The sequence below is a fragment of the Elgaria multicarinata genome, chromosome 3 (assembly GCF_023053635.1).
Source record: "Elgaria multicarinata webbii isolate HBS135686 ecotype San Diego chromosome 3, rElgMul1.1.pri, whole genome shotgun sequence".
NCBI classification, from domain to species: Eukaryota; Metazoa; Chordata; class Lepidosauria; order Squamata; family Anguidae; genus Elgaria; species Elgaria multicarinata.
Window position 1 is genome coordinate 3,999,214 of NC_086173.1, and position 22,284 is coordinate 4,021,497.

Genomic DNA, 22,284 nt, shown 5'->3' on the forward strand with positions numbered 1-22,284 from the left:
GGTCTTTGAGTGAATGCATGTGTTCATGCGTGTGTTTGTTTGGAGTGAGTGATGCGGAGTGTGTGCGTGCACACACGTGTGAGTTGGGGGGGATGATTTGGAGGTGATATTCCTATTAAATCATGCATTTCAGACCCACAGACGTTCCTTTCCAATTTGTTTGCTATAATCGGCATGACGTATTTCTTGCACTTTAAAATAAATTTAGCATTTTCAAGTTTTGTGCTTCTTATTTTTTCCAGGAAACATTTTCTTAAAAATCAAAGTTGGCATTTTGAGGGGGGTGGTGGTGGTGGTGAAAGTAGGGTGCAAAATAGTCTGGCACCGGCCCTGACCCTGAGTATTTGGGATTGAAGCCTTAGGCTGCAACCCTAGGGCCATTTACCTTTGAGTAAGATTCACTGAGCTTTAGGGTACTTCCTTACTTCTGAGGGGACATGTATAGGATTGTACTGTTACTTATAATGGAAGGTGCAATCCTATGCATGTTTAGACAGGGGGGGAAATGCCTACAACTCCCAGCATGCTTCAGCTGCCCGTGCTGGCTGAGGCATGCTGGGAGTTGTAGGCCTATAGGTTTGCGCCCTTGGTCCAACCTCCCCCAGCCGTCCATGCTTGCGAAACCCGGAGGAGGAGGAGGAGAAGGGCCCACGCCTCCTATGCCGGGCCAATGGCGGAGCAGATGGGCATGGGAGGCGGCGGCAGGCGTACTCTGGCCTGAGGACGAGGCCTGCTTGCCTGGTTCTGCCGCTTTGCGAGGCCAGCAGAGCACCGCGCCAGCCTAGGCGAAGAGCAGCAGCTGCCCTCCCGAGCGTCGTCGCAGGTAAAGGTGCTCCGCGGTAAAGGGTGGCGCCGGGACAGGTATGCTGGCCCAGGTGATGCCACGGTGCCGCCTCTCCTCTGTAGTAGAGCTCATTTCACCTGTTGAGAGGAGGAGGAGGAGGAGGAGGAGGAGAGGGGGAATCCAGGAGCCCCGGCCACCCACCCACCGACCCACCCAAAGTGAGAGCAGAAGCCCCACATGGCTGCCCACGAGATGGGCGCAGAAAAACATGAGTCCAGTCCTCCTGAGCAAGCCCCACTGCTAGGGTGACCCTATGGAAAGGAGGACAGGGCTTTTGTATCTTTAACAGTTGTATTGAAAAGGCAATTTCAGCAGGTGTCACTTGTATATATAGAATCATAGAATAGCAGAGTTGGAAGGGGTCTACAAGGCCATCGAGTCCAACCCCCTGCTCAATGAAGGAATCCAGCCTAAAGCATCCCTGACAGATGGTTGTCCAGCTGCCTCTTGAAGGCCTCTAGTGTGGGAGAGCCCACCACCTCCCTCCATTGTCGTACTGCTCTAACAGTCAGGAAGTTTTTCCTGATCATAGAATCATAGAATAGCAGAGTTGGAAGGGGCCTACAAGGCCATCGAGTCCAACCCCCTGCTCAATGCAGGAATCCACCCTAAAGCATCCCTGACAGGTGGTTGTCCAGCTGCCTCTTGAAGGCCTCTAGTGTGGGAGAGCCCACAACCTTCCTAGGGAACTGATTCCATTGTTGCACTGCTCTAACAGTCAGGAAGTTTTTCCTGATGTCCAGCCAGAATCTGGCTTCCTTTAACTTGAGCCCGTTATTCCGTGTCCTGCACTCTGGGAGGATCGAGAAGAGATCCTGGCCCTCCTCTGTGTGACAGCCTTTTAAGTATTTGAAGAGTGCTCTCATGTCTCCCCTCCATCTTCTCTTCTCCAGGCTAAACATGCCCAGTTCTTTCATAGGGCTTTGTTTCCAGACCCCTGATCATCCTGGTTGCCCTCCTCTGAACACGCTCCAGCTTGTCTGCGTCCTTCTTGAATTGTGGAGCCCAGAACTGGACGCAATACTCTAGATGAGGCCTAACCAGGGCCGAATAGAGAGGAACCAGTACCTCCCGTGATTTGGAAGCTATACTTCTATTAATGCAGCCCAAAATAGCATTTGCCTTTCTTGCAGCCATATCGCACTGTTGGCTCATATTCAGCTTGCGATCTACAGCAATTCCAAGATCTTTCTCGTTTGTAGTCCTCCTGAGCAAGCCCCACTGCTAGGGTGACCATATGAAAAGGAGGACAGGGCTCCTGTATCTTTAACAGTTGTATTGAAAAGGCAATTTCAGCAGGTGTCATTTGTATATATAGGGAACCTGGTGAAATTCCCTCTTCATCACAACAGTTAAAGCTGAAGGAGCCCTACCCTCTTTTAAATCTGGTCACTCTAGTATAGCTCCTGCAGCTTTAACTGTTGTAATGAAGAGGGAATTTCACCAGATTCTCCATATATACAAATGACAGCTGCTGAAATTGCCTTTTCTATGCAACGGTTGAAGATACAGGAGCCCTGTCCTCCTTTCCATAGGGTCACCCTAAAATAACGCTGCCTGGGTTAATGACGTCTGACAAAAATAGCTGCGTGTGAAATAAGTTATAGGCCTGTTAACATGACTAAAGAGAGCTTTAGCGATAGAAATGTAATACATAAGTTAGGATCACAGAAAGAGAACTGCAGTTAGCACAGGGCTCCAGGTGCCCTCCAGAGTTTACTGTGTTTTTATGATTTCCTTTCATTGATCTCTTCCAGGAGCTCAACCCGATGGCGCTAAGAATACCTGCCAAGAGGCTCTTGCAGTGCGGCCGCTGTGTGACAGGCCCATGCAATATCCGTGCGCAAGGCACCAGTGCAGCTGTGCAGAAGGGTGAGTGGGCAACGTCTACTAACTTTTGTATATTATGTTTTTAATGTATTGTGCACGGCCCAGGGAACTTGGGTTATTGGGCAGTTTGAAAATATAACAAATAAGTAAAATAAATAAATGGGGAGAGTGGTAGAGCCAACACCAAGAGAAGGATGCTTGAGAGGTGTGATATACAAGGATGGGGGGAGGGGGAGAGAATATGTGCTCTGTTGTTTAAGAGTTTCCATCTGCACCTTGTACCTTCCTCTCTTCCAGAAAAAGATAAAGTTGGCATCCAGCCCTCTTTTTGATCAAAGGAAGAGCAGGACAAATCAAGCAAGGAAGTGTTGGGGTGGAGAGATGGACATAGGCTGGAGATGAAGGCCTTTGCAGGCGATTTCTGGGGTGAGAAGTTGTCCCATGAAGCCAACGTACTTTGTCTGGGAACACAGAAATCTGCCTTATATAGGGTGACCATATGGAAAGGAGGACAGGGCTCCTGTATCTTTAAGAGTTGTAGAGAAAAGGGATTTTCAGCAGGTGTCATTTGTATATATGGAGAATCTGGTGAAATTTCCTCTTCATCACAACAGTTAAAGCTGCAGGTGTCCTGCCTTCTTTTAAAATGGTCACTCTAGTATAGCTCCTGCACTTTAACTGTTGTGATAAAGAGGGAATTTCACCAGGTTCTCCATATATACAAATGACACCTGCTGAAAATCCCTTTTCTCTACAACTGTTAAAGATACAGGAGCCCTGTCCTCCTTTTCATATGGTCACCCTACGTTATACCAAGTCAGATCATTGTTCCATCTACCTCAGTATGTCTGTGACCCTGTTCAGACAACACACTAAGCCACAGTGGTTAAGCATTTTAAACCAAACATTATGGCTTAGCATGTTGTGTGAACCATGACTTTGCGTGTCGTGTAAACCACTCCTAACCCTGGTGGTTTCGTGACAACGGTTTAAACAGGCTCACTAACTATTTGTTGCAAAAGAGTTAGTGCCCTAACCATGGCTTTGCAGGTTGTCTGAACAGGCACGATAGCAGCTTTCCCCAACCTGGTGCCTTCAAGATGTGTTGGACTACACCCATTATCCATGCTGGCTGGCGAGAATGAGATCTGTAGTTCAAAACATTTAGAAGGCACCAGGTTGGGCAAATCTGATCTATACTGAAAGACAGCGGGTCTCTGGGGCTTTTGGCAGGCACCAAAATCTCTGAGGATGCTAGGGATGACTAAGCAGGAAAATTGCATTATTTTCCCCACTTATATTACAGAAAAAGAGGCAACACCCTCTGGGAAAGAAGCCAAAGGTAGGCAAATTTCTGTTGCTTGCAGAATGTGATGACCTTTGATTTAGAACTCCACATTTGGGCTCCCGGCCATCATCTGACTTGCAGCAATGCCTTCTCCCTTTTCACAAACTTAATTGTTTTCAGTTATTCGGAAAGCGCTACACTCTGCCTGCCTCCTTTCTAGTGCTGCAGTTTAAAAGAATATCACCTTGTTAATTTCACTTCCTCAGTTTTAATTCCTATTCCCCTCCAGCCCCCCAAAACCTATATCTTAACCGTTGGGGACATGATAACTCTCAGGAAGGGTAGACTCCTAGTTCCCATGGGAGCTGAGAAAGGTGATCAAGGGAAATGTTAATTGGCTGCTTTGTCATCTTTTGTCAGAGGTTGATTTGGGGTATTCTGTTTCTGTAATCTTCTTTTGTTCTGGAAAATGCAGTCATGTGCAGATAACTTCCACATAGTTCCATAAACTATCAACCTTACAGAACAATCCTATACATGTTTAGATCTAATCACTGAGAGATAGGCTGTGCTTCTCTTGTCTGAATGGTTGGCTCCAAGCCAGTCCAACAGTTGAAAGGTGTTCAGGGAAGCATTTTTCTTAGTGATGCCTCCTCTAAAAGCACGGGAAGTTCTTTGCCTCATCTTTTGTGCTTTAGGCTGGTTCTACCTTTGTTCTCTCAGCCCCAAGAGCCCAGTTTAACTGGCAAGATGCTTTACAGCTGGAGAGGCGCCTCACACAGGAAGAAATAATGATCCGGGACTCACTTCGCACCTATTGTCAGGAAAAGCTCATGCCTAGGATCCTCATGGCCAATCGAAATGAAGGTACCTTTTTAATGATTTAAATGCTGTGCTATGTAGGTTCGTGTAGAGGACGGTTCTTTCCCTAGAGGTGGGGGATTCCCTGTTTTCTGAATGTCCCACTGCATTTAATCACAGTGTTAATAATTTAATGGCCTGATTCTGTGATTATTATTATTATTTTTTGCTATGTGCCTTAGATCAGACACCAAAAAAGGAGCCTGAAATTCTCTGAGTTGTGTGTGTTGTTTCCCCGGCTACCAGCCTGGGCCCCATGAGTTTAATGTTTCTCTGGTCATGTTGGGTACTTTTCTTTTAATTGTTGAATCTGCATTGCTTTGTTTTTATGCAGTCTTGCATGCCCTTTGAAGTGGTCTGTTAATTTAAATATAAATAATTGCTGCAGTGTGTCGCTCTAAATCCCCATTGAAGGTGGTTAAAACAAGGGATTGTGAGTTGCTCCAAAAGTATCTCTCCAAGCTGGGGGAGTGGGCATTCAAACGGCAGGTGTGCTTCAATGTAAGCAAGTGTAAAGTGATGCATGTTGGGGCAAAAAAATCCCATTTTTAAGTATAACCTGATGGGATCTGAGCTTGCAGTTACTGACCAAGAATGAGATCTTGGAGTTGTAGCGGACAGCTCAATGAAAATGTAAACCTAGTGTCCGGCTGCTGTTAAGAAGGCAAATTCCATGTTAGGGATTATTAGAAAAGGAATTGAGAATGAAACGGCCAGTATCGTACTGCCTTTATAAAAATCTAAGGTGCGACCACACTTAGAATACTGTGTACAGTTTTGGTCATCACACCTAAAATATGATATTGTAGAGCTGGGAAAAGGGCAACTAAAATGATCAAGGGATGTCTTTGAAAGGGGGTTGGATAAAACTCCTGGAGAAAGCTATTAATGGCTACTAGTCCTGATGGCTATGTGCTACTTCCAGTATCAGAGGCAGCAAGCCTAAATACACCAGTTGCTGTGGAACATGGGTGGCAGGGCCTGCTTGTGGGGGCCCTGGTTGACCACTGTGTGAACAGAGTGCTGGACCAGATGCCCTGATCCAGCATGGCTTGTCTTATGTCTTTAAGAAATGTGAGAAGCCACAGGTGTTTTGAGGGGACTGGGAAATAAAGTTACCTTTAGCTTTGTGGGTCCTCTGAGTGGCTCCTACACCTCACTGGCCTGATGCTCACCCCACCCATGTGACCCTCCAGGCATTACTAGCAATAGTTTGGAAGCAGCCATTGCATCACTGCCATGTGACTACAGGCAACATTACATATGAGGTCTCTGGGGAACAGAAGGGAGGCATTAAATGCAGGGATGGGGAAACTCTGGCTTGCAGGCCTAATTTGGCCCACGGAGGCTTGGGCTCTCCCCACCCCCTGAAGCCCTGGGCCACTGGGAACTCTTGGGGAGGGGTATCCCTGCTGGAATTAATGGTGGGGATCCCTACTGCTCCCCCTGCCAATTGGTTTAATGTGTGTGAAAGTCAGCAGGTTCTGCTTATGGTTTTGTTAGCTACATGCCTGTTCTCCCTTTCATAGAATCATAGAATAGCAGAGTTGGAAGGGGCCTACAAGGCCATCGAGTCCAACCCCCTGCTCAATGCAGGAATCCACCCTAAAGCATCCCTGACAGAGGGTTGTCCAGCTGCCTCTTGAAGGCCTCTAGTGTGGGAGAGCCCACCACCTCCCTAGGGAACTGGTTCCATTGTCGTACTGCTCTAACAGTCACTCCTCTTCCTCTCTGTTTGCAGTCTTTCACCGGGAAATTGTTTCAGAAATGGGGGCGCTGGGCATCCTGGGCCCTACCATCAAAGGTAATGCTGCAATGTTCTTTGTTACCATGGCTGCTTCATTGATCAGAGATGTATGGGAATAAAATTGCACCATTTCTGAGAAGATGCAACATTTATTTATCTAAGCAGATGTATATTACATTCTCCTATAGTAGTCACAATACTCAGGGCAGCTGTAAAAGATCAGGAGGGTGCTGCTAGGGCCTGTTTCAGGCTCAGAGTGCAAGGTGTCTCTGTTTCAGTAATAATAATAATAATAATAATAATAATAATCTGCCCTTTCCCCAGTGCTGGGCTTCAAGGTGGCTATAATCATTTATCTGCTGTTTTAGCAACTTTTGGACTTGTACTTTATAGGTGTGGTTTTCTTTTGTCCAATTTGTAAGCTGCCTTGGGCTTTATAAGAAAGCATGGTTTAAAAAATAATTGATGAGTAAATAATAGGCCAGGCACTTAGATCAATGTTGGTTACCCTTCTCCATCCACAGTCGTCTGTTGTCAAAAGTGTATATTGCATGAGTACATGGAGAGGGCCTTCTTGCTGGTGTTGCCCCAATAATGCAAAGTCTTCCTGATAGAGGCTCACCTGGCTACATCTTTGGCCTGTTGCTGTCCTGTGAAAATACGGCTCTTTCATAGAGCATTTGCAGGAGCAGCTGTATGATGTGATATGGTTGTGTGCCTATCGATGTGGTGTATCCTCTTTGCTGCATTACATTTTTATATTTTTTATTTTTATATTACATTTTTTGCTGATGACACCCAAATATATTTCTCTATGCCTTCAATAACAGCGTCAGCTAAGGATAGTGTGTCTCCTCTGAATGAATGCTTAGAGGCGGTAATGGGCTGGTTGAGGAAAAACAAACTGAAGCTGAATCCAGACAAGACGGAGGTGCTTGCTGTCAAGGGCTCTGACCTAGGTTTGGAGGTGTGTCACCCAGTTCTGGATGGGGCTACACTCCCCCTGAAAGACTGTGTTCGCAGTTTGGGGGTGCTCCTGGATCCGTCGCTCCAAACGACAGCCCAGATGGATGCGACGGCCAGGAGTGCCTACTATCAGCTTCGGCTGATACGCCAGCTGCGCCCCTTCCTAGAGTCGGAAGACCTAAAGACAGTAGTGCACGCACTGGTAACCTCAAGGCTTGACTTCTGCAATGTGCTGTACATAGGGCTACCATTGTACCTAGTTCGGAAACTTTAACTAGTTCAAAATATGGCGGCCAGGTTGGTCACCAGTACATCTAGGGGTGAGCATATTGCCCCAACATTAAAATCACTCCACTGGCTGCCAATTAGTTTCCGGGCAAAGTACAACGTGTTGATCATTACCTTTAAAGCCCTAAATGGTTTGGGTCCAGGTTACCTGCGGGGTCGCCTTCTCCCATACAGTCCGCCCCGCACACTCAGGTCCTCTGGGGTGAACTTACTTCAGTCAGCTAAAACTAGGCTGACATCAGTTTCCCAGAGGACGTTTTCTTCTGTAACCCCCAGATTGTGGAATGGCCTGCCAGAGGAGATTCGTAAAATTAACTCTGTGTGATTTTAAGGCAGCTTTAAAGACTAGCTTTTTCCAACACGCCTATCCAGATCAATGTAAAATCAAGAATTTTTAAGATGTATTGATTCTGTACTAATGTTGTTTCCCGCCTCAATCCAAAGGGAGAGGCGGGTAAGAAATAAATTTATTATTATTATTATTATTATTATTATTATTATTATTATTATTATTTTGGGTGTTTAAAAATAATGCTATGACTTCTGAGCTGCTCAAGGGGGGCACCGTTCTTAGATGACAGGCAGGGCATCTAAGGCTAAATAAATATATGGGTATATAGTTTGTGTTCAGATATTTTAAAGTAGTAGAAGAAGAATGTTCATTAATGAACAATTTGAGAAGCATTAAGCCCTCCAAAGCCATGACATCTGCTACCTTTTCCCATTCTCTTTTTCCTCTGAATCTTCAGAATGGGTTAGGAAGATCCTGTTGTCCAGGATGGCAACTCAGGTTGGCTTTGACTCATTTGTGCTTTCTCTACATCCATTTCTCTTAGGGTATGGCTGTGCAGGAACCACTTATGTGGCATATGGACTCATGGCAAGGGAGATTGAGAGGGTGGACAGTGGCTACCGTTCGGTAATGAGCGTTCAATCCTCTTTGGTGATGCACCCTATATACGCATATGGGACAGAGGAGCAGAAGCAGAAATACTTGCCACGCCTGGGTGAGTGAACAGGTTTAGGGTTTTGGATGTGAGAGTTCAGCATTTAGTTCAACCATCCCCAATCAGATGCCCTCCTTATGTTTTGGACTTCAGTTCCCATCAGCCCCAGAGTTGTAGTCTAAAACATCTGGAAGGCATCAAGTTCCAGGGTGACTGATTTAATTGCACCCCTAGGCTGATGCCTGTATCCTTTGCGTCATCATTGTCATTTACTGATCTGGTGACAGTAAGTCATATGTGAGTCAGAAACTGAAAGATTTTACTAGCGTTGACTCTTAAAAAAAGAAAAAGAAGAAGTAAAGTTCATTTACATCATACTTTTTTTCCATCATGGAACTCAAGGTAGCTAATATGGGGTTTCCACTTGGGCTTGCATCCAGGCACTGACCAAATCCAGACCTGCTTAGCTTTGGCAGGTGGCTGCATAATGTGTTCTGAAACGATGCAACTAGTTTGGAAATTGCAAGTAGTACAAAATGTGACGGCCAGAATGCTTTCTAGAGCTCCCTATTTGTCTTGTATACTTAATGAACAATATCTCATTGATTGTTCTGAAAACAAGAGATAATTCCTTACCAGATCTTCTACCCCTATGAATTTAGTGTTATTGTGACTTATTTCGTACTTTTCCCAATCTTATTTGTGTATCGGGTTGTCTTCAAAACATGTTTCCTTTTAATTCTCATGGATGCTTGACTACTTTTCTCTGTTTCCTTGTACTTTTTAAAAAATCTTCAACCTCATGCCAAACCTAATTTGTTCCCTTTACAAGATAATCTTGCGCTTTTTGAAGGAGGGGGTCTTATGTTGAAGCATTTCTTACATCCAGTGCGCTGCCAGATCTTTGCCTCTCTGTCCTCTTGCTGTTGCTTTTCTCACCAAATGTGCTTTTCAGCGTGTCCTAATGGAGTTGTGGGGATGGGAGCTGGGAGGCCTCAGGATGCTACAGATCCTCACCGCCTCCTTTCCTTGCCCTCTTCTCCCTCATTTGCATCCTCAGCCAAGGTCAGAGCCCTGACCTTGAGTGAGAAAGCCCCAAGGGGTGGAGGGAAGCCACCCCTATTCAGATTTTCATTTCTGAGGTCTACGGCCTCAGGTGGGGAGCTCCAAAATGTCTGATGGCCCTGGACGCTCTCCCAGGGCCATCAGACTCCTGTATGCACCCTTTTCATTTCCAGTTTTTTTAATCTGTTGTGTTCTTGTCTGACTTTCCAGTTCTTATCTCTTTCTTTCATTTTCTGTTGCTTTCTGATGATTTTGTTCACTTAGACATCTTCAACTTCGTAACTATTGTATTTCTTTGATTGTAAGACGCCATTGATTGTAAGATGCACACTAATTTCAGTACCACCAGCAGAAAAAAAGCTTTAATTCGAAGAAAAAATAAATTTCTTAGAACATCTTTTATGAGAATTGGCTAGCTGCTGGGGAGCTTGGTGGCTTGGCGTTTCGGCCGCAGCATCAGAGGGAGGGGAGGGTCAGTAGTGCGTGTGGCGGCAGCAATGCCCAGGCGTGCCCCCGCCCTCTGGAACCTGGCGCAGCCCGCCCTCCTCCCCACGTGTCCTACATCGAGTCTCTGCTGGCCACGCCGGAGCCGCCCTGAAGGATGCCGCACGTGTCCAGTGTTTGGCCTGGGTCGCTGTGCGTGGGTGTGAGCGGCGTGTGCAGGGCCACATTTGGGACGCTCCCTGCTGGCACGAGGCACTGGGCGCAGTGTGGCCGCCCACACCATGAGGAGGAGTTAGCCGGCACATGCAGTGGGGAGAGGTGTGGCTTCGCCGTTAGCCGCCCAGGAAACCTTCAAGCAGCGCTTGGGGAACAGCATGAGAGGTTTGAGAGGGCTGGTTGGTCCACCCGCGTGGACACGGGGCCTGTAGCCAGAACAAATGGAACAACCCCCCCCAAAACCGCCAGTGGAGGGAGAGATGCACTTCCGTGAGTGTGTGTCTGCTTAGGAACTGGAGGTGAGGGGAAAGCCAAAGGAACCTTTAAAGTAATGTAGCTAAAGAGAGTGGGGTACAGCTTGGGAAAGTTTGGAAAGAATTTGGGACACACCCGCAATTCTAAGACGCACCCCCTTTTTAGAGATGTTTATATGGGGGGCAAAGTGTGTCTTAGAATCGAAGAAATACGGTAATTAAAGAATTACTTTTCACATTTTAAATGGGAAATCAGGCAATAAAAGGTTCAGAAGGGATGAGTGCTGTCCTTAAAATAAAACCTGTGGGGTTTTCAGTCCATTAGAATCCTACAGAAAAGTACTCTAGTGAAGCCATGAGGTTTGACTGTAGGGAGGGAGGGAGGAGGGGGGGTATTTTAGGAGGACTTGAGGCTAATCATCTCTTGCCTTTCTCCCCACAGCTAAGGGAGAGTTGCTGGGCTGTTTTGGGCTTACAGAGCCCAACCATGGGAGTGACCCCAGTAGCATGGAGACCCGGGCTCAGTTCAACCCCTCCAAAAAGACCTACACACTCAATGGCACCAAGACCTGGTGAGATTTGTAGTTGTGTTGGTGCTCAGGAATAGTGGGAGGGGAGGGACCCAAAGCAGGCAACTGAATGCAGACAACAGCAAGAGATTAATCCTTGTCACAAGGGCTAAGATGACAGATTTGAGGGAACATTGCTTTAGATAGCCTGCTCTGGCCAGGAGTTCTTTTCTGGAAAGCCTGGGTACCAGCTACAGACTCCACTACCCATCCAGGGATAGTTTCTGTGTCTTAGTTTTCCCTGTTCATCTGTCCCTTTTGGTCGCCTGGGTTGTGGTTTAGTAGACCAGAATCTTTGGCATTGTGGAAGGCCCGTTCCGGGTGGCACGCCAAACACCTGACTTCTGCTTGCTGTTCTCTCAGGATCACGAATTCTCCAATGGCTGACCTGTGTGTGGTGTGGGCTGTGTGTGAGGACGGCAGAGTGCGGGGTTTCCTCTTGGAGCGTGGAATGAAAGGTCTCTCCACTCCGAAGATTGAGGGCAAATTTTCCCTTAGAGCCTCTATCACTGGGATGATCGTTATGGAGGATGTGGAGGTGCCAGAAGACAACCTGCTACCCAGTGTGTCTGGACTCGCTGTAAGATCCCTGCCATCTATGTGTAGTTTGATCCAGCCATCTGGTAGATATGCCAGGTGCTGCAAAGCACAACATTGAACTTGTGCACAGTACCAGTATTAAAGGTCTCAATTGGCCACTACATTTAGCGAACATTTTAAGTCCAACCTGAATGATTAGAATTTTAAAAATGAACATTGTAAGATATAGCTTCCAAATCACGTGAGGTACTGGTTCCTCTCTATTCGGCCCTGGTTAGGTCTCATCTAGAGTATTGCGTCCAGTTCTGGGCTCCACAATTCAAGAAGGACGCAGACAAGCTGGAGCGTGTTCAGAGGAGGGCAACCAGGATGATCAGGGGTCTGGAAACAAAGCCCTATGAAGAGAGACTGAAAGAACTGGGCATGTTTAGCCTGGAGAAGAGAAGATTGAGGGGAGACAAGATAGCACTCTTCAAATACTTAAAAGGTTGTCACACAGAGGAGGGCCAGGATCTCTTCTCGATCCTCCCAGAGTGCAGGACATAGAATAACGGGCTCAAGTTAAAGGAAGCCAGCTTCCAGCTGGACATCAGGAAAAACTTCCTGACTGTTAGAACAGTACGACAATGGAATCAGTTCCCTAGGGAGGTTGTGGGCTCTCCCACCCTAGAGGCCTTCAAGAGGCAGCTGGACAACCCTGTGTCAGGGATGCTTTAGGGTGGATTCCTGCACTGAGCAGGGGGTTGGACTCGATGGCCTTGTAGGCCCCTTCCAACTCTGCTATTCTATGATTCTATGTTCATTTGATTGCTATAATAAACATGCTGAGACTAAATAATAATAATAATAATAATAATAATAATAATAATAATAATAATAATAATAATAGCTTGTAAGGAAACCACCATAGTGGGAAATGACAGATTTTTCTCTGCTTATCTAAAAGCACCCATTCCTCTGAAACTTAACAAGGTGTATCTGAAGTTAAGAAACTTAGTTGAACCAGTGTGGTCAAACATTCTGGGAGAACAATTTGAATAGGATTTAAAAACCTAGAATTTTGAGGCATTGTTCATTTCTTACAGCTATCAAAAGGACATACCTTGCCATTTTTAATATCCCTGTCCCGTCCCTGCCAATGTCCAGGTCAAATACTAATTTCACTAGAGTAAAGAGGAGGAGAAAAATATTTTAAAAGGGCTTTGGAACGTGTAATGAACTTTATGGAGAACCCCCAACCTGAACCTTTCCTCCTGAATACAGAGTACAGAGTGTAGCCCACAGGTTTTCGCTTATGTCTTGTGAACTGACCGTGTTGACTATGGGCTGTGTGAATGAGCACACCCAACTGAATGAGCACACCCAAGTTCAATTAAAAAGCAAAGAAAAAGGGTTCCCATGTGGGCAATGCCCTAAGTCAAGGGATCGGGAATATGCAGCTCTCCAGATGTTGATGCACTGCAACTCCAACCCTAGCCAGCATAGCCAATGGTGAGGGATGATGAGAGTTGCAGTCTAACAACATCTGGAGGGCCACAGGTTCCACATCCCTGCCATAAGTGAAGCTCCATTTGAAATTATAGCTCCAGAGTGCCCCCCACCCCACAATGAGTCTGAGGGGGACTCTTTTAAGGAAGAAGAAATTAGAGGATCTCAGTCAAATGTCTTATCTCAAGCTTTAATGCCATTCTCTTCCCTTCAGGGTCCCTTTGGCTGCTTGAACAATGCTCGCTATGGCATTGCATGGGGAACATTGGGAGCTGCTGAGTTCTGTATGCAGACAGCTAGGCAGTACACTCTGGACAGGTAATGTCTCAAGTGATGTGCACGTGTGTGTTTGTGTGTGCACACGCAAATCAAGAAATAACATTCAGCTATAATATTTATATGTATCACTTTTTCTTGTATCCTGACTATTTTGTATACATTGCCAAAGTGATGTTGACTGCCACCCTGTAATGTAGGTTGATGCAATTATCACCATGTTACTGGTGGGTAACAGAGGCTGTGAAGATAGTGCTTTGTTTAAGGCCACCTAGAGTGTTCATGACTGAGCTGAGACTGGAGATAGGACCTTCCAGCTGATAGGTTTGAACAGCATGTTAGACCAGCTCACCTGAGGATGCTCACTGGGCCTGTTTAGCCTGGAGAAGAGGAGATTGAGGGGAGACATGAGAGCATTCTTCAAATACTTGAAAAGTTGTCACACAGAGGAGGGCCAGGATCTCTTCTCGATCCTCCCAGAGTGCAGGACACGGAATAACGGGCTCAAGTTAAAGGAAGCCAGATTCCGGCTGGACATCAGGAAAAACTTCCTGACTGTTAGAGCAGTACGACAATGAAACCAGTTACCTAGGGAGGTTGTGGGCTCTCCCACACTAGAGGCCTTCAAGAGGCAGCTGGACAACCATCTGTCAGGGATGCTTTAGGGTGGATTCCTGCATTGAGCAGAGGGTTGGACTCGATGACCTTATGGTCCCCTTCCAACTCTACTGTTCTATGATTCTATTGAAATGAGGTGGAGATTGAGATGAGAAAGTGGCATATATGCTCTTGAGCACTCTGCTAGCAATGTTTACTTGCCTTAGTGTAGTCTGCATTCCTGTGTGTGGAATTTTTCCAGAACTGGCAAAATATGAGAGCTGGCATAAAATCTGCACTTCCATGTTTTAAAAACATGTTGTTAGTACTCAGTGATATTGCAGTGAGAATTTCAAGGCTCTTTACTCTCACCTTCCTTCCGTGCTGCACCCTTCCTTACTGGCATGACGATATTTTGCCTTCAGTGGACTTACCTGGCATTCCCTGGGGTTTGGTTCAGGGGGGCTTGTGCCCCAAGGGCATAGTCTACACTACTCTCTCCTGCTCCACCCAAGCTATGCCACTGCCTCTCATAGCCATTAGAGATAGCTAGCTAGTGGAGTCTAGCTTCCCTCCAAGTATAGAGAACTTGAATACACTTCTTTTTTATTTCCCCCCTAGGCCCTGCTATAGCAATGCTGGGAACATTCAGGACATTGCTCAGAGCCTCCAGCTATAATGGAAAGCCAGAAGTTATGGTGCACAAGTAGACTTCAGAGGAACCTCCCCTCCTCAGTATCTCCTGTGTACTGCTATATGTGCATTTGTGTGTGTGTCTGCGTGTGCACACACCCAAACTTCATAGTATAATTCAGCTGGCTAAATTCCCCCATCTGTTTAGCTGTGCAATGGCTTAAACTGCTTTACCTCACCAACCAATCATGTCTCATAGAATTCAGTTTAAAGTCCCCCTGGCAAGAAACCAGCTGATCCAGAAGAAGCTGGCTGACATGCTCACAGAGATCACTATTGGCTTACAAGCTTGTCTACAGTTGGGCCGTCTGAAAGATGAAGACAAGTAAGTGTGTGTGAGACTGAAAGCAGAACATCGCTTCTCGCTGCAGTGAGAGTTGGGGAGACAGCGGCTTGAATTTCACTCTAGCAAATTGCTTTTTCCCCTTCCAAGTACTGGTGTTGACCTCCATTGAGGGGGTGATGGCAGCTTGCCTGATTGGGTGAAGAAGGATGGATTATTGGTAATTCAATAAGGGGGAATGGTTACATTTCAAAATAATGTGCAAAGTGCCTCTGTATGTCTCGATGGAATGAGGTTGGGAATCAAGAGGTAGTATCCAGAGTTGTGGTGCTTCAGATTCCATGTGGGGATCACACCTTAAAAACCAACAGCTCCTCCCTACTGGTAAAATGACTGGGTTAGAGTCTTTTTCTTGTGTGCTAGTTTTTTTACTTACAGAGTTCTGATTTTTTTTTTTTTACTGTCCTTCCCCAACACCCCCTCACCCACCCACCCCGGTCTCCCAACTGCAATCCAGCATGGTACAGTCCATTCTTCCCCCTCATTTTCACGTGAGGTACTGGTTCCTCTCTATTCAGCCCTGGTTAGGCCTCATCTAGAGTATTGCGTCCAGTTCTGGGCTCCACAATTCAAGAAGGACGCAGACAAGCTGGAGCGTGTTCAGAGGAGGGCAACCAGGATGATCAGGAGTTTAGAAACAAAACCCTCTGAAGAGAGACTGAAAGAACTGGGCATGTTTAGCCTGGAGAAGAGAAGATTGAGGGGAGACATGAGAGCACTCTTCAAATACTTAAAAGGTTGTCACACAGGGGAGGGCCAGGATCTCTTCTCGATCCTCCCAGAGTGCAGGACACGGAATAACGGGCTCAAGTTAAAGGAAGCCAGATTCCGGCTGGACATCAGGAAAAACTTCCTGACTGTTAGAGCAGTACGACAATGGAACCGGTTACCTAGGGAGGTTGTGGGCTCTTCCACCCTAGAGGCCTTCAAGAGGCAGCTGGATCTGTCAGGGATGCTTTAGGGTGGATTCCTGCATTGAGCAGGGGGTTGGACTCGATGGCCTTGTAGGGCCCTTCGAACACTGCTATTCTATGATTCTATGATATGTTGACTAGGTTTGACTCTATTGCAAGTGGTGCAAACTCTGGGCCAAATTAGACATGTCACTTACTTGTGCTTTAAGAAAAAGCAGCACAGGGGAAAGGTTGCCAGGATCACAGTTGGATCTAACCATTTCCTTGCCCGTTGCAGTTCCAATGAAAATCAACTCCCTGCACCTGTTGTTAGGAGAAAAGCCTCCACTGCTTCCAAAGTGGTTATAGCAGGCACGCGGGGAGGGCCAGATTTTCATTAGAGGAGGAAAAGGGTAGAATCATAGAATGGACCCGCTTTTGGGAGAAGACTGAGGCAAAGTAGGAATTGAGCACTTCAGCCTTTTCTTTGTCATCTGTTATCAATTTGCCATCCTCATTAAGCAGTTGAACCACCATTTCTTTCCTCTGTCTTTTACTACTCACATATCTGAAGAAAGCCTTTTTATTGCTTTTAGCATCCCTCGCTAATCTCAGCTCATTCTGAGCTTTAGCCTTCCTGACGCAATTTCGGCACTTCTGCGCCACTTGTCTGTACTCTTCTTTTGTAGCCTGGCCTTCCTTCCACTTCCTATATGTATCCCTTTTTGTTTTCAGGTCATCTCTAAGCTTTTTGTGGAGCCACATTGGTTTCCTCTGTTGTCTTCTATCTTTTCTCCTTGTTGGAATGGTTTGTAACTGTGCCTTTAAAATTTCCTTTTTAAAATACTCCCACCCATCCTGCACTCCTTTTCTCATTAGGCTCATTTGCCATGGGACCTTACTTATCATAGTTCTGAGTTTATTAAAATCAACTTTCCTAAAATCCAGAGTACGTGTATGGCTACACTCAACTTTTGTCTCCTTCATCATCAAGAATTCAAGTATGACGTGGTCACTTTCCCCCAGAGTTCCCGTAACTGCCACTTTATCCACTAAGTCATCCCTATTGGTCAATATCAAGTCAAGGACTGCCATTCCTCTAGTTCCTCCACTTTCTGTAGGAGAAAGTTATCACCAACACATGACAGGAATTTCTTGGAAGGCCCGCTTTTGGCAGTATTGGTCTCCCAACAGATATCAGGGTAATTGAAGTCCCCCATCACTACTACATCACACTTCCTTGAAACACTGGCAATTTGTTTCTCAAAAATTTTGTCCTCGTCTTCTCCTTGATTGGGTGGTCGGTAGTAAACTCCAATTATCATGTTCTTTTTATTCCTTGCCCCATTTATTTTAATCCAGATGCTCTCGATGGGGCTCCCAGTCTGATCCGCCTGTATTTCTGTGCAAGGATAGGTATTTTTAATATATAGTGCAACTCCACCTCCCTTTCTATTTCTTCCGTTCTTTTTGAACAAGTTATATCCTTCAATTGCTATATTCCAGTCATGGGAGTCATCCCACCAAGTTTCAGTTATACCTATCAAGTCGTATTTGCCTTTATGTAATAAGAGTTCAAGTTCGTTCTGTTTGTTTCCCATGCTCTGGGCATTAGTATATAGACATCGAAGACCATGTGTTTTATAGTCTGGCTTTGTTCCTACATTGTTGCGGACACTATTTGGGGGCACTATTGGAGCTGTTCTCTGTACTGTGGTGCCTTGGCCTTCATCCATTGTTGCCTTGAGGTTTACGTCTCCCGCCCCAGTAAGATTCAGTTTAAAGCCCTCCTGATCAAGTTCTTCATGCTGTGGCCGAACACATTCTTTCCAGCCCTTGTGAGGTGCAACCCATCCCTTGCCAGCAGTACATGTTCCAAGTAGCGTAGCCCGTGGTCCCAGAATCCAAAACTCTCACGTCAGCACCACCTTATTCTTTGGAGGGTGGACACTCACAAGTCCTCTCACTTTTTCTTCCAAAAGTGCCACCAGCTTGCACTTGTTGCAGGCATACGCCATGTTGAGCTCAGGCAGAAACATGAACATTGCACACCCTTTGCAGGTCACCACCTCTAGGGTCTCCTTTCCATCCATATTGTCTATTTCTGCTTTGTTTTTTCCTTTCTGATTATAGTTGAATTGCCTTTGCTTTGTCCTGTCCTCTCTGAAGGTACACAACTATATGAGTATGTCTTAAGGGAAAATAAGATTTTTTTTTTTTTTGGTAGACCTCCCCTCTCCACATGCTGTCGTCCAGAGGAAAAAAAATGCCATCTCCCATGCCTATTAGGTTTTTTTTAAGCCCAGATATGATTGCTAACAAGTTTTGGGTCGAATCTAATTTTGGGGCCCTTTCGGTCTCTGCATTAACGTGTCGACACATTCCCGTTTCGAAACTCTGCTCCATTCTAGCGGCTGTTCTGTTTTTCCAGGGCAACTCCCGAGATGATTTCCATGCTGAAACGGAATTCCTGTGGGAAAGCCCTGGAGATTGCTCGACAAGCCCGTGACATGTTGGGAGGCAATGGGATCTCCGATGAGTATCATGTTATCAGGCATGTCATGAACCTGGAGGCTGTCAACACGTATGAAGGTAAAATGCTTTTTTGGCTCTTCCTGGCAAGCCCACTATTCATCATCATTCATTTTATTATGCGGTCACAAGACCCACTATTGGGGCAATCTGATTCTGTGCGCAGGGCCGGTGCCAGACTATTTTGCACCCTAGGCAAGGCGAGCTACTTGCACCCTCCCACCATTGCGCAGAAGTCCGAACGTGAGCCCCGAGTGGAGAGCTGGGATTGGCTCACTTCGATTTGGGACCGAACCGTCTGGAATTCACTGGGACTTACTTCCGTGCGAATGCAACCTGCTATACAGCCTGGCGTCCCGATCCCCTCCGCACATTTACTCAGGGGAATAAGGCTTCCGAGTAAGGAGGCATAGGCGGATCGGGCCACACTGGTGCCTCCCGGTGCAACGCTTTCTCGGATGCAAGTCCCGTTGATCCACGCACACAGGATCGGGAAGCAGGAGAGTTTGCTTTGCAAGGAGTCCACAAGTCCCTAGCTTTCCTGGGGGAAGGGAGAGGGAGTGCTGCTTGCCCGCCTGGCTGGACATTGCGGCCTGTTTGAGGAGAGAGGCGAGGCGACCCGGTGCCCTTTCCTCGGGAGTAAGGCAGAGGCTGGCTTGGGCCAGGGTCGAGCTCGCCACGTGCTTTTTCTTCTTCTGGCAGCGGCGGCCTCCCGGCTCTGGGAGGGCGGCTTCCAGGCGGAAGTCCGAACATGGAGACACCCCCCCACCCCAGCGTCCCTGGCTTTGCTTCGGCTGGGCGGGCGCCCAGGCCCAGCTGAATCCTCGGGCTGGGCTGGCTCACAGCCAACAACGTGCGTGAGTGCTGGCGCTGTAGGTGGCCGCCTGAGTGGCCTCTATGGTAGCACCGTCCCTGTCTGTGCGTTGGTAACTTCTGCTGAGATCCTGAAATAAATATCAAAGACTTGGAAAAAAACAACATCTGCTTTAAGACAGTTGCATGAGGGCAGCACTTTAAGTGTCTGGAAAAATGCCTTGGAATTAAGTACATAGGAAGAGCCATTTTGGATCAAACCAAAGGTCTATCTAGTCCATCTTTCTGTTCACACGGTACTACAGGAAGGAACTGTACTATAACAGCTCCCACGTATCAGAATGGGTTTTAAGTTTGGGCATTGCACCATATTGTGTTTTCTGTCAGGCTAGAGTGCGTAGGAAATTCTGGTATCCCTAGACATGGATCTTCTTGGTGATGCTTTCTGTTAGTTTATTGTAGGTTTTATACTGTTGTTTTATACTTTGAATGTTTTTAATTTTTGTGAACCGCCCAGAGAGCTCCGGCTATTGGGCGGTATAGAAATGTAATAAATAAATAAATAAATACTATCCAGTCCTCCAATGGCATTGGTGGAAAAATCCAAATCACATGAGGTACTGGTTCCTCTCTATTTGGCCCTGGTTCTAACAGTTTCCCTTTGTTTTTTGCCCTCAGGGACCCATGACATCCATGCGCTCATCTTAGGCAAAGCTATCACCGGACTTCAAGCTTTCACTGTTGGCAAATGAATGCATTTCTGCAGGGTGCAGCTTTGCTCCTCATGGCTCCAGTGTGGGAACATCAGTGGAGTTGGTTTGTGATGCCACAATGGTTTTAAAAGCGGAGCGTGCCTATTGCTGCTGACCAGACTGTGATTAAACGTACTACTTCAGCTCAGCTCAATTCTTATTATCCAAAATTAGACTATTTAAGAATACATAATTCTCCACCAGAAGTCACAAAGAAGAAAAGCATTAAGATAACACACTGTTGCAAAGGAGCGCACCATTAGGGTTTTTGAGTGTGGATGGCAAGCAGAATAGGTTAGAGCAGCCTTCCTCAACCTGGGGCGCTCCAGATGTGTTGGACTGCACCTCCCAGAATGCCCCAGCCAGCTGGCTGGGGCATTCTGGGAGTTGTAGTCCAACACATCTGAAGCGCTCCAGGTTGAGGAAGGCTGGGTTAGAGTATAGGGGAATATAAAGTTCAAAAGCTGCGAAATTTTCTGAGAGGCAAGCAGTATTGGTGTGTAACTGGTGGAATTTGACTATTTACAGTTGATTATTTTGAACAGGCCTCTCCTGCTACAGGACCCAGAGCAACTGCCCCACCTGTGTGGGGTTCATACCTGTATGGATAATATTTTTCAAAATAAAAAAAATCCTTGGATTGAGTCTTTTGTGTAAGGCTTAACAGAAGCCCTGCAGCACAACCAAGCACTAAGACTGAAAATCAGAATTTGTTGCCCGCCCTGTAGTCATCTAGCTATGCGGCCTTAAACTGCTACGTTTCAGTGCCTTGTTTGCTACTGTGAATTTTCGTTGACATTTGAACAGATAATGGAGTGCTAAATTGTTTCAGTTAGTGTTCTTTTGCACTTACAATTATGTTCCCTTCTCTTTCTTAAAGAATAAATTGATAAATTGTTGATGTATGTATGTCATGGCCAGGCCTGGATAAGAACACCTGTGATAGTCTAAAGCTCATCTCAAACTGACTTGGGAATACAGCCATCTTCATTTCAGTAATTCCACATGTATTTGGAGCCCATGTAGTTTCCTTTAAGCAGATGTGTGATTTCCCTTTTAGGATAACAGGTGTTGGAGGGGCTAATGGATCTGCCTACCCCCCAAAAAAACCAGTGCCTTAGCTCAGCGTTCCCCAATCTGGTACCCTTCAGACATTTTGGATTACAACTCCCATCAGCCCCAGCCAACATGGTCAAGGATGCTGGGAGTTGAGATCCAAAATATCTAGAGGATATCAGGTTGCAGAATGCTGCCCTAGCTATGTGGGAGCTGCTTTTTTATAAATCAATTCATTAGAAATACTACAGCACTAAGCAGGAAGCAATTAGAGAGCAGAAACGTGAAGGAAAAAGCTTCTACTTAAAGTCCTTGATAGCGTTTTGCCAGAAAATCCTCGGTAGTGTTTTGCCAGTTCACACAAGATAGCTTTATAATTGAAAAAAAAAATACATTAAAAATAGTGTCTGAACACAATGAGCACAACAGGGTGGCAATGATGTTATCTGGATTCTCTCTTAAAAGTCTGTAAACGGCTAGTGCAGAAGCAGTCTTTGGCGGTGGCGGCTTTTTTAATTCTATTTGCGTTTGTTTATTGTTTTAATTGGATTATTTTTATTGTAAACTGCTTTAATATTTTAATAGAAAAGCGGTCTATTTTAAATAAAAGAAATAATTTTGCAAACTAGGTTGCGTAAGTCACAGCAGACTGATGATAACAGTCCCTTGGGGGAAGGAGACTGGGTTTACCATGCCAGTCACTACTTGGAATAACTGCTGAATTAGATGTTGCAGCTATTTACATACAAGTTTTATCTTATATTAGTAGCTGCCGCTGTTACAATGTAAGTGTCTAAAAATGGTCTCTATCCCAATTTGTCCATTTCAATGGGAATAAAAAATGGCTTACATTCTATTCTTCTCTTTTCCAGACTGATGCAAATCATAAAATCGAACCTGTTACCTGCTGCATATCTGGCACTCATTATTTCAGATAGGCTCAAGATTATTGATATTAGTAGGTTCACCCTTAACAATGATT

General features: G+C 45.9%; 1 protein-coding gene across 2 annotated transcripts; it reads left to right on the forward strand.

The window, feature by feature from the left end:
- The first annotated feature begins 713 nt into the window (after nucleotides 1-713).
- On the forward strand, nucleotides 714-22,217 carry GCDH (glutaryl-CoA dehydrogenase). 2 transcript variants are annotated; one of them, XR_010025152.1, is made up of 13 exons: nucleotides 714-823; nucleotides 2,602-2,716; nucleotides 3,981-4,016; nucleotides 4,686-4,829; nucleotides 6,565-6,627; nucleotides 8,661-8,831; nucleotides 11,193-11,322; nucleotides 11,683-11,899; nucleotides 13,562-13,665; nucleotides 15,113-15,238; nucleotides 18,581-18,741; nucleotides 20,173-20,540; nucleotides 20,664-22,217. XR_010025152.1 is itself a non-coding variant. In XM_063119122.1 (12 exons), exons 2-12 carry the CDS (start codon nucleotides 2,614-2,616, stop codon nucleotides 20,244-20,246), a joined length of 1,329 nt encoding a protein of 442 aa, XP_062975192.1. In that variant the 5' UTR covers nucleotides 714-823; nucleotides 2,602-2,613; the 3' UTR covers nucleotides 20,247-22,217. The 2 variants fall into 2 exon arrangements, 1 of the variants encoding a protein (XP_062975192.1); XM_063119122.1 differs by having other exon boundaries at nucleotides 20,173-22,217.
- The last annotated feature ends 67 nt before the right edge of the window (nucleotides 22,218-22,284 follow it).